This window comes from Callithrix jacchus, chromosome 10 (assembly GCF_049354715.1).
Source record: "Callithrix jacchus isolate 240 chromosome 10, calJac240_pri, whole genome shotgun sequence".
Taxonomy (NCBI): Eukaryota; Metazoa; Chordata; class Mammalia; order Primates; family Cebidae; genus Callithrix; species Callithrix jacchus.
This window is the reverse complement of record NC_133511.1, coordinates 73,108,645-73,121,258: the sequence shown is the minus strand read 5'-3', so window position 1 is coordinate 73,121,258 and position 12,614 is coordinate 73,108,645. Positions and strand designations below refer to the sequence as shown.

The following is a 12,614-nucleotide window of genomic DNA, read 5'->3' as shown; positions in this document are numbered from 1 at the left end:
ATTCAGTACACCTTTATCTTAAAAATTCTCAATAAACTAGGTATTGAAGGAACATACTTCAAAATAATAAGATCCATCTATGACGAACCCACAGCCAACATAATACTGAATAAACAAAAACTGAAAGCATTCCCCCTTGAAAACTACCTCAAGACATGAATGCCGTCTCTCACTACTCCTATTCAACATAATAGTGGCAGTCCTGACCAGAGCAATCAGGCAAGAGAAAGAAGTAAAATATCCAAATAGGAAGAGAGGAAGTCAAACTATCTCAGTTTGCAGATGTCAATTCTATACCTAAAAGTGCCCCATCATTTTGGCCCCAAACTCCTTAAACTGATAAGCAACTTCAGCAAAGTTTCAGGATACAAAATCAACATATAAAAATTACAAACATTCCTACACACTAACCACAGCCGAGCTGAGAGCCAAATCAGGAATGCAATCCCATTCACGATTGCCACAAAAAGAATAAAATACCTAGGACTACAGCTAAACAAGGAGGCAAAAAACCTCTACAATGAGAATTATAAAACATTGCTCAAAGAAATCAGTGATGGCACAAACAAATGGAAAAACATTCCATGCTCATGGATAAGAATCAATATTAAAATGGCCATACTGCCCAAAGCAATTTAAAGATCCAATGCTATTCCTATCAAACTACCAATGACATTCTTTACAGAACTAGCAAAAACTATTTTAAAATTCATAAGGAGCCAAAAAGAGCTTGAGTAGCCAAGGCAATTCTAAGCAAAAAGAACAAAGTGAGAGGTATCACATTCCCCAACCTCTACACGTTACCCTGTTACTACAGGGCTACAGTAGTCAAAACAGCAAAAACAGATACATAGATCTATGGAACAGAATAGAGAGCCCAGAAATAAGGCCACTTATAACAATCTGATCTTTGACAAAGCTGAGAAAAACAAGCAATGAGGAAAAGACTCCCTGTTCAATAAATGGTGCTAGGATAGCTGGCTAGCCATATGGAGACTATTGAAACTGGACCCCTTCCTTATACCAGATACAAAAATTAACCCAAGATGGATTAAATACATAAATATAAACCCCAAAACTATAAAACCTCTGGAATGCAACTTAGGCAATATCATTCTGGACATAGAAACTGGCAAAGATTTCATGATGAAGATGTCAAAAGCAACTGCAACAAAAGCTAAAATTGACAAATGGGATCTAAATAAACTTAAGAGCTCTGCACAACAAAAGAAACTATCAACAGAGTAAAACAAACTAGAGAAAGGAGAAAATACTTGCAAACTATGTATCTAACAAAGGTCTAATATCCAGCACCGCTAAGGAACTTAAATTTATAAGAGATAAACAACCCTATTAAATAGTGGGCAAAGGACATGAACAAACATTTTTCTGAAGACAGACATGTGGCCAGCAAACATATGAAAAAGAGCCCAGTATCACTGATCATTAGAGAAATGCAAATCAAAACCCCAATGAGATTCCATCTCATGCCAGTCAGAATGGCCATTATTAAAATGTCAAAAAATAACAGATGCTGGTGAGGTTGTGGAGAAAAGGGAATGCTTATATACTGTTGACGGAAGTGTAAATTAGTTCAACCATTGTGGAAAGCAGTGTGGCAATACCTCAATGAGCTAAAAACAGAACTACCATTTGACCTAGCAATCCCATTACTGGATATATACACAGAGGGATATAAATTGTTCTATCACAAAGACACATGCTGAGAATGATGGTTTCCAGCTTCATTACCCAAGAACTTAAAATATAATAATAAAAATACATAAATAAAAAAGACACATGCATGTGTATATTCATTGCAGCACTATTCACAATAGCAAGACATGGAATCAACCTAAATGTCCATCAATGGCAGATTGGATAAAGAAAATGTGGTACATATATACCACAGAATACTATGCAGCCATAAAAAATATACCATGGACTACTATGCATTCATAAAAAAGAACGAGATTGTGTTCTTTGCAGGAACACAGATGGAGCTAAAGGTCATTATCCTTTGAAAACCTAATGCTGCATGTTCTCACTTATAAGTGGGAGCTAAATGATGAGAACACATGGACACAAAGAGGGAAACTGCAAACACTGGAATCTTCTGGGGGTGGAGGGTGGGAAGAGGGAAAGGATCAGAAAAAGTAATTCCTGGGGACTAGCCCTAGCACCCTGATGATGAGTAATCTGTACAACAAACTCACATGACACGTTAACCTATACAGCAAGCCTGTACATGTACCACTAAACCTAAAATTAAAGTTTAAAAAAAAACCTATTAAAAATTGACAAAAGGTCAGGGACGGTGGCTTATGCCTGTAATCCCATCACTTTGGGAAGCTGAGGCAGGTGGATCATGAAGTCAGGAGCTGGAGACAAGCCTGGCCAAGATGGTGAAACCCTGTCTCTATCAAAAAATATGAAATTAGCTGGGCACAGTGGCAAGTGCCTGTAATCCCAGCTACTTGGGAGGCTGAGGCAGGAGAATCACTTGAACCTTGGAGATGGAGGTTTCAGTGAGGCAAGATCATGTCACTACACTCTAGCCTGGGTGACAGAGCAAGACTCTATCTGAAAAAAAAAAAATTGACAAAAGATTTTGAACACTTTATCAAAAAAGATAAACAGATGGTAGACAAGTACATGAAATGATGCCTGATATCATTTTTCATTATGGAAAATGTAAAAATCACAATGAGATTCTATTTCATACCTCTTAGAACGTTTAAAATGAAAGACCAAACTCTACCAAGTGCTGGTGAAAATGTAGAGCAACTAGAACTTTCAGAGTTCATAGCTGGGGTAAATGTAAAATGATACAATCATTTTGTTAAACAGTTCAGCAGTTTCATCAAAAGGTAAACATATACCTACCATCTAATCCAGCATTCTATTCCTAGGTCATTATGTAAGAAAAATAAAATCATATATCCATACAAAGCACATGAATGTTCACGGCAGCTTTACTTGTAATATCCTAAACTGAAAATAACCCAAATGTTCATTAATAGGCAAAGGATAAACAAAAAGTGGTATTATCTATGCAAGTAAATAGTATTCAGCAATAAAAGGATTAAATTATTAATACGTACAACACGAATCTCAAAAATAATTATTCTGATTGGAAGAAGCTAAACAAAACTGAGTACCTTCTGTATGATGCTTATTTCTATAAAATCCTAGAAAATCCAAACTAATGTAGAAGAGACAGGTCAACAGCTGCCTGGGGATTGGGGGATGGGTGGTAGGGAGTGGAGGCAGGAGAGGTTACAAAGGGGTACCAGCAAGGTTTTGAGGTGACAGATATGTTCATTATTTTTATTGATTATGGCAAATGGTTTCACAAATGTATATATATCTCAAATATTGTCAAATTGTATACTTTAAACATATGCCATTTATTGTATACAATTATTCCTCAATAAAACTGCTCAAAGAATTTCTGGAATCTGCCACTTTTTTTCCATGTCTATTAACCACACCCGAGTGGCCTTCTATAACAGGCTGACCATCCCCTCACTCTCCCCGTGTGTCCATTAAGCACTGCAGCCAGAGTGATTTTTTAAGACTATAAATTTATATGTCAATTCACTACTCAAAATTGTTTAAAAAATTACTCATATAGATTCAAAGACTTATTCTTGCCTGAAAGATCTTTATTCTTGCTCCTGCCTGAATTCTGGTCTCTCTTCCATTTTACTTCCCTGTCTTTAGCCACCCTACACTTTTTGCCCCCTAAACTTGCCAAAACTGTTCCTGCCTCAGGGCCTTCGCACATTCCAATTCCTTTCCTGTGGGACTCTGCCCTTCTTGAGGCAAATGCCTAACCATCCTTTTATCTCAGCTTCAATGTTATTTCCTCCAAGCATCCTTCTTTAACGTACCAGACCAACTTAGGTGTTGCGTGGAGCACTTGCCTATGTTTCCTCTGCAGCACCAATCACACATGTGAATAAGTATCTGTGCAATGTTTTGCTTCACGATCAGTCCCTTCTTCTCACATTCCCATCTTATCAAAACCATAAGCCTTAAGACAGTAGGGACCATTATGTACTTGATGTCCAATACATTTCCTGGCAGACAGTGAGTTTTCAAAAACATTTAATAATGATAGAGACAACTACCTGACCCATAACTCACTTTCAGACTTCCGAATTATTTTCTCAACCCATTCATGCAAAATCCATCCTTTCATATCTGATAGCCAGATGTACCTGTCATATAGCTATTTAGGTCTCAAACTGGTAAGCATTAAGAAATGTGTAATAGAGGAATATCTTTACATATTAAATACTTTAAAACAAAAGAAGGTTAGCAATGTTTATCACAGCCAAATTCGTAAATCAGTTCAGCTTTTAAAGTCAGCCATGCTCATTTTAAAGACATATTTATTCTGGAAGTTACATTCCAAGACAGGTAACACAGGAGAAGACCAGGTTAGAGAGCCAGGGCCTTGCAGAAAACAAAGTCATAGCTCCTTGCTGAAGGCCGACTGCCCTTGATCCAGCAGACCATGTCTTCAGCAAAGCAGTGGCCTAGATTCTCCATGTAGCTGAGTGTGTAGAGCTAGAAAGATAGAGATTGCAAACATGGCCACTTTCCAAAAGAGCTTCCTAAGAAACAGACTACTTTCTCCTCCCTCTCACTCCTCCACTATGTTTATTTAGACTTCCCTTAATTAGTGCATTTCAGCCTGGAAGAATAATCCAATATGAAAGAAAATTTCCCTGGAGAGCCATCTGTCAGAATTAGACTACACTTAGCTACTGGACAGTTAGGCTGTATTGTAAATACCACAGACTGTTTCAATTCTCGAAAGGTTGAAAACTCATTTTCCAAGCAAGCAAATGCCAATTCATGGGACAAGGCTTTCTTTCAGGAAACTGGCTCGCTATTTTGGATAGCAATGCTTCCACGGGTAGAAGATCATTAACTGTAGTCCCAGGGGAATGCTCTCCCTTACTGGCCTCACCTTTCTTCAGAGATGAAATTGCTGTCCTTGACAACTCAGTTCTTTTACAGCTCTTCCCGGTTTGTACAAGATTTGTTTTTTCATCTAGCTCAGCTGTCCCCATGTATTCAGCCAAGGGATACTTTAACTGTGTGAAGGGGATACAGCCAAGAGTCCCGCTCAGCTTTCTGCAAAGCCAGCCTCCCCCTCAGGAGCATCCAGCCTGCAGTGCAGACACCTGTCTTTGGTAGCCACAACGCCAAGGCGGCAAGCCCACTCTCGCCTAAGAAAGGAGTGGGTGGGAGGTGAGGAGGAAGAGGATCCCTTTTCTCTTTCTCCTTCCTTTTCCTATATCTCAGAGGTCATGGGATTCAGGGTCCCACCTACATTCCATAACCCCATTCCCACTGTCCTATCACACTGCATTAGACCCCACTGTGCCCTGCCTACATCCCCTTTGACCAAGCCAGTGCACCCTTTCCTTAGCTGCTGAGTATTGGTTGCAAACAGTTCATGGCTCTATATTTCCTGAGAACCACCTAGAAAATGACAAACAAGTAATACCCTTCCCCAGAGGTGGCCTACAGCCCATGAAAGACTAGCACAGGGTAAAATGGGGGCCCCCTTGTCTCAGGGTGGGATACCTCAGTGGTGCTCTTCGTGCTCCAGAGCTCCTTGTGGGATCAGACTCAGGAAAGGCTTTAGCTGACACACCTTTGCCTAGGTGGATGATGAAGCTTTCCCGTCATCCACCTGCCTCCCTTTATTCCGTATGGGTTTCACTTGAGAGCAGTTCTTCAACAAATCACTTGCACAAGAATCCATCTCAGCTTCTGCTTCCAGGAATTCCAATTTAAGATTCACGGCTGGGCGTGGTGGCTCACACCTGTAATCCCAGCACTTTGGGAGGCTGAGGCAGGCAGATCACCTGAGGTCAGGAGTTCAAAACGAGCCTGACCAACATGGAGAAACCCCATCTCTACTAAAAATACAAAATTAATGGGGCATAGTGGTGTATGCCTGTAATCCCAGCTACTTGGGAGGCTGAGGCAGGAAAATTGCTTGAACCCAGGAGACGGAGGTAGTGGTGAGCCAAGATGGAGCCATTGCACTCCAGTTTGGGCAACAAGAGCCAAACTCTGTCTCAGAAAAAAAAAAAAAAGATTCACACGCCACATTGGAGCTATTTTCATTTCACTGATTCACTTAAAAATAATTTTACTATCCACCTCTTAGGTTAAATACTAAGAATACAGTTACAGACTTTCTCTTAAAGGAGCAACTATTCTAGCAGGGTAGGCAGAGATACATAGGTATTTACAATCTAATGTGATAACTGTGGTCAAAAGGGACATAAAGGATGCTTGAAGAGCACACAAGAAGCATCTAATCTATTTTGGGTGCATATATAGAGGGCTTGCTTAATGAGGGCCTCTAATGTAAATAAATTTTTTTTTTTTTGAGACAGGGTCTCACTCTGTCCCCCAGGCTGATGTGCAGTGGCACAATCATAGTTCACTGCAGCCTTGACCTCCCTGGGCTCAGGTGAGGCTCCCACCTCAGCCCTCCAAATAAGCAGAACTACAGGCACCTGCCACCATGCTGGCTAAATTTTGCATTATTATTGTTTTTTTTTTTCTGATAGAGATGGGGTTTCACCATATTGCCCAGGTTAGTCTCAAACACCTGGGCTTGTGAATAGCATTTAGTTAAAGAGAAATGAAAACGAAATTATTATAGGTAGAGAATATGTGTGTGCAAAACAAATACATGAGATTACTTACAATACATACAATTAGAGAAAATTAGCTGAAATAATAGAAGGTAACTGGCGGTCTAAAACTTGTGGCAGACACTGTCCTAGATCCTGGTCTTCTCATTTGCTGAACCTTGATATTGCTTCTAAATCCTTCTTAACACATTAGTCAGCTACCACCGGTTGTCTGGTATTGCTCCTCAATATAAAAAATCCCTGCTGGCCGGGCGCAGTGGCTCCAGCCTGTAATCCCAGCACTTTGGGAGGCCGAGGCAGGTGGATCACGAGGTCAGGAGATCGAGACCATCCTGGTCAACATAGTGAAACCCCGTCTCTACTAAAAATACAAAAAATTAGCTGGGCATGGTGGCGTGTGCCTGTAATCCCAGCTACTCAGGAGGCTGAGGCGGGAGAATTGCTTGAACCAAGGAGGCAGAGGTTGCGGTGAGCTGAGATTGCGCCATGGCACTCCAGCCTGGGTAACAAGAGCGAAACTCCGTCTCAAAACAAAACAAAACAAAACAAAAACAAAAACAAACCCTGCTATCCCTTTTGCACATTTGTATATGTTTTATCTTTACACTTCTCCAAATCTACAAACTTAAAAAAAAAAAACCAACTGAATTTGCTCTCATTTTTTCCTTTTAACTGAATTTGCTCTCATCTTTTTCCTATTAACTAAATTTGCTCTCATCTTTCTCCTATTAATTCCTATAACAAAGAAAATATTGTTCCCAGCCGGGCACGGTGGCTCACACCTGTAATCCAGCACTTTGGGAGGCTGAGTCGGGTGGATCACTTGAGGTCAGAAGTTTGAGACCAGCCTGGTCAACATGGTAAAACCCCATCTCTACTGAAAATACAAAAATTAGCCAGGCATGATGGTGGGCACCTGTATTTTCAGCAACTTGGGAGGCTGAAGCAGGAGAACAGCTTGAACCTCGGAGGCGAAGGTTGTGGTGAGCCAAGATCGTGCCATCGTACTCCAGACTTAGAGGGAAATTCTGTCTCAAAAGAAAAAAAAGAAAATATTGTCCCCTTGTTTTTCTAAAGCCAACCTCTCTACTTATAGTTGAGATCCTGTTGGCTAACTTTTCAGATAACTTGCTCTAGTGATTATTGCTATCTATTCTATATCTTCCTAGATAGGTGGATAGAAACATTTCATATATTCCTGTATCTTCAAACTCTATCTTCACTCTTTTCACTAGATTCTTTTAATTTAACTAAGTCTTTATTTCCTCCTCAAAAGTGATTTGTAAATTTTTATTATTTTTGATTTGCAGTTTCACCTCCTCCCAACCCCTCAATTCCCTCACATTGCCCTTTTGTTATCAACCCATCTCCCCATCCCCAAGCCCTGGCAAACGTTGATTTATTCTCTATCACTATAATTTTGTCTTTTTCATAATATCATGTAAAAAGAATAATGCATTATGTAGCTTTTTGAGTTTTGCTATTTTTTTAGTATTGTACACCTGATATTCATCCATGTTACTCTGTGTACATTATGCACACATTGTGTGTTCCCTTCAATGCTGAACAGCATTCCATTATATCAATATAATAGTTTATTCTTTTACCTATTGGAGAACATGTAGGTTGTTTCCAGATTTGGGCAATTATGAGTAAAGCTGCTATGAACATTCACATACAGGTTCATGGAGAGTTTTTTTTTTAAAAAAAGTATGTTTTAATTTCTCTTATAAATTTACTCTCCATCCAAAATAGGGAAAACAAGGATCAATTTTACCTCCACACATGTTCACAGGAATCCCAGTAGAGCCAGCATACTATCTCAGCTTTCTTCCCTGTCTCCCGTTTGTGGACCCAGTGTGACTAAATGAGATGCTGCAGTTCACTCAGATTCAATAAAAGTTTCCTGAACATCTCTTTCTGTGCTACTGGGGCAAAGCCATAGCTAACTTAAATTACATTACTAACTCCTTCATCTGCCCATTTTCCAGCATACAGGCTGAAAAAGCTAAATATATGCTTTCATTACTAGTCTTCATTGTGAGTATGGTTTTATAACAGAGCTTTGTCCAATAAGAAATAAGCAGAGACATCAGGATGACTTTTAGGACATCTTTCTCTTTCCTGATGAAAGAGTCCTTAGAGGTACTTCTCACTGCCCTCTTTCCTTGCCACTTTCCTTTTGTCTCAAATGCAGAAGTAACATTGAGTCACATATTTTATAATTATTTGACTGAAAATACTATATAAGCAGATTGATAAGTTTAAAGAATGAAAACGATGTCAAAAGTATGAAAATGGATCAAATGATTATACAAATGAACAAAGTTTTAGAAGTCAAAGCTTCTAGGAATGAAAATCACACCCATTTAAATGAGAAATTCAATAAAATTATTAAGTAACGAATTGGAAACTGCTAAAGAAAGAATTATGGTACTCAAAAACAAACGTAAAAAATTTACCCAGGCTGCACCATCAATAGGAAACAGAATAAACAAACAAACAAACAAACATGGGCGATAGAGTAAATATGGGTCTAAAATATCTAAAGAGATTTCCAGGAGGAAAAGACAGAAAGCATCAGAGAGAGACAATATGCAAAGAGATAGTGGCTGTGAATTTTCAGAATTGATGAGACACTCACATCAGATTCCTGACACCCTATGAATCCTAAACAAGATAAACAATAATTTTAAAAAATTAGATACCATTCATATTATAATCAAATTTCAGACAGAGAAGTCTTAAAGTATGGCACAGAGAAGAGAAAAGAGTATTACAAACAGAGAGCAGTTGATTTCTCAAAACCAAGAGTTTGGAGGCAAGACTCTGAAAGAATAGGTACTGAGAAAAAAGTTATCCACACTAGATTTTGATTTGTATACTTATGTTATTTTCAGTTATTAATGTGAAATGGTAATTTTCCAAACAAATACATACTGAGAGGGCTAACATCAATAGAACTTTAACTGAAGACAATTCTCAAAAATACACTAAAGATAAAAAATAACCTAGAAGGAAAGTCTGCAGAAATAGTAAAGAGAAGTGGTAAATATGTATGCAGTAAATTTAAACAATCATTGACTTTATAAAACATTAATTATAATGTCAAATTGCTGAGTATAGAAAACCAAGGCAAGATAGGAGTAAAATATCAGAAAGTAATAGTTATGACATTTGGAATGGGGGTGATTGGAATCAAATGTCCCAAAGTAAAAGTATCATTTTGGAGGAGGTTTAATACAGTGATTAACTTTTTACTTTATTAAATTAACCATGCATATTGTAATTTCTAGGAAAGTACTAAACAAGTAGAAACAGAGGGTATATGTTATAAGTTGGTAGAAGGAAGAAAGTAAAATGGCACAAAACAATTTAAAAGAAAAAATAGTAAAAAATCAGAATTAAAATAAAGACAGTGTAAAATGGTACAAATAAATCCACATGTACTCATAATCACAATGACATAAATAGACTAATCTTACTTGTTAAAAGTCAATGATTTTCAGAATGACTTAAAAAAAATCCAGCTATATTTTGCTTAAAACATTTATACTTAAAATACAAAAATGTAGGAAATTTGTAAGTAAAAAATATATATGAAACAAAACTAAAAGAAAAAATTTAAAACTTTATAAATGCCAAAGAACACTTGAAGGCCTAAAAAAGCATTTCTTTACATAGACACTAAATAACAATAAAATGTTGAAATTACCAGGCATATATAAAAAGTACTAATATCATAGCTTTATATATATGCATTAAGCAGCAATTTTGATAGACTACAAGATGAAGTTGAAAATGTGCCATCATAGTAGGAGATGAAAAACACATTTTATCCATAATTGATATATTAGACTGATGAAAAATATCATTCAAGATGTATATGTGAGTGACACATAATCTTTTCAAGAGCACATAGCACATTTATAAGAATTGAGGTGTAAGAGAACATAAAGCAAATTTAAACAGATATCAAATGATCTATAAAGTATATTCCATATTATCTAATTACATTTTAATTAAGTCACAAAAATAACACTTAAAAAACTATGCATTATGAAATTTTAAAAACACACCTTTAAACAACATATAGACCAAAGGAAAAAAATCATACTTGATATTAGAAAATGCTTAGGTAAAAATAAAAATAAAGACACTAAATATCAAAATTTGCTAACATAAAGCTAAAGCAGTACTTCAAGGGAAATTTATAGTCTTTACTGCATATTTTTTAAAAGTTTCAAAAACACTGCAAACTACTAACTAAAGATACAAGTAATTATTTAAAAATCAACTAAATAAAGAAAAAAGAAAGAAAGAAAATCATATAGAAAAAATAATGAAAAACAAAAATTAAACAGAATCAATAGAATTAAAAGTGGGTTCTTTGAAAAGACTAATAAGACTGATAAACTCCAGTGACACTGATCAAGGAGAAAGTGAACAGGAATAAATAATCTATATTAGAAATGAGAATAAGGACATAACCAGAAATAAGGCAGAAAAAAGAAAAAATTATGAAGAACTTTAAGACAATACATTTAAAACATAGATGAAATAAGCAAATTTCTAGAAAAATCTAAATCACCAAAATCATTCTCAAGGAAATAAAAAAAATGGTGTTACAATCATCAAAGATATTGAATCAATTTCCCCCAAAGTAAACATCTGACCCAGAAAGTTCTACTAAACTTTGAAAGAAAAGATTATTTCAATCTTATAGAAAATGACACATCAACTTTAAGAGACTAGGAAAAGAGATAAGTTACCAGAACTCATTTTTAAAGCTTGTAAACCTTTGATAATAAAATCCAGATGAAGAAAGAAAAAAAATCACAGCTTGATCTCACTCATGAATTTACTCACAAAAATTCTAAAATATTAACAAACCAAATAGCTGAACACACACACATACAAACACACATTCATGTATATCCATGTATTTTAAAAAGCAACACATTGCAAACAAGTTGTATTTATCTCAGAAATACAAATTTTGTCAAAATTATAAAATATAGCAATATAATTTATTACATTAAAAGATAAAAGAAAACACATGATCTCAATAGATTCAGAAAAATCATCTGATAAAATTCAGTATCCATTCAGGTTTTCAAAAAGTCTATAGTTAATGTCCTACTTAGTGATGAAAAATGAAAGCATTTTTTTCAAGAACAGAAACAAGCTAAGGTTTATTCTACTGGCAATTGTACTGGTGATTCTAATACATGTAATAAAACAAGCAAAAAAGATGAGGTAGGGAGAGAAAGTAAAAGAATTAAAAAAGAAAGAAGACACAAAATTGTCCTTAATCATGTGTAGTATAATTGTAAATGTATAAAACCCAAAAGAATCTGTGGTCAAATTATTAGAATTATAGTGTACAGCAAGTCCAAGTGTTGGAGAGACCAGACCATAGTTTAAGATGGTCTCAAATACTGCTAGTGGAATTACAAGTTCATCAAACTTCTTAGAGATACAATTTTCTTCAACCTAGCAACTCCATTCCTAGGTATGTACCTTAGAGAAATTCTTGCATATATTTACCAGGAGACATATACAAGAAAGATTAATAGCAGCATTTTCTGAAATAAAAAAAGTTAAAATGAATTCAAATATCCATTGACAGGAGAAAGAGAGATAAATTGTGGTAGACCATATAACAGAATGCTAAAATGGTGCTGCAAAAACAACAGTAAAGAACTATAGTTATGCACATGAACATAAATTATTTTAATACACATAATATTGCACAGAGCAGTTTGCAGAAGAACAGATACAGTATAATTTCTTTCATATAGATTTTAATAATAAGCAAAACTGAATAAATATTCTTAAGTGGTAAAATAATTTTTAAAAACAGGGAATTACAGATATAAAATTCGGTACATAGATCATCTCAGGGAGATTTTGGAA

The 12,614-nt window shown here is 36.1% G+C and overlaps 1 protein-coding gene across 7 annotated transcripts in view; it reads right to left on the bottom strand.

The window, feature by feature from the left end:
• SYT9 (synaptotagmin 9) overlaps positions 1 to 12,614 on the bottom strand; it is a 256,658-nt gene that overhangs the window by 173,270 nt on the left and 70,774 nt on the right. The window contains exon 4 of one of the 7 annotated variants that reach the window (XM_054242014.2): positions 5,608 to 7,723. The exons of the other annotated variants lie outside the window; for them this stretch is intronic. Within the exon in view, the coding sequence (XP_054097989.1) occupies positions 7,472 to 7,723 (252 nt within the window). The 3' untranslated portion in view covers positions 5,608 to 7,471. Of the gene's footprint in view, positions 1 to 5,607; positions 7,724 to 12,614 lie in introns of those variants that run through there. 7 annotated transcript variants of the gene reach the window in all.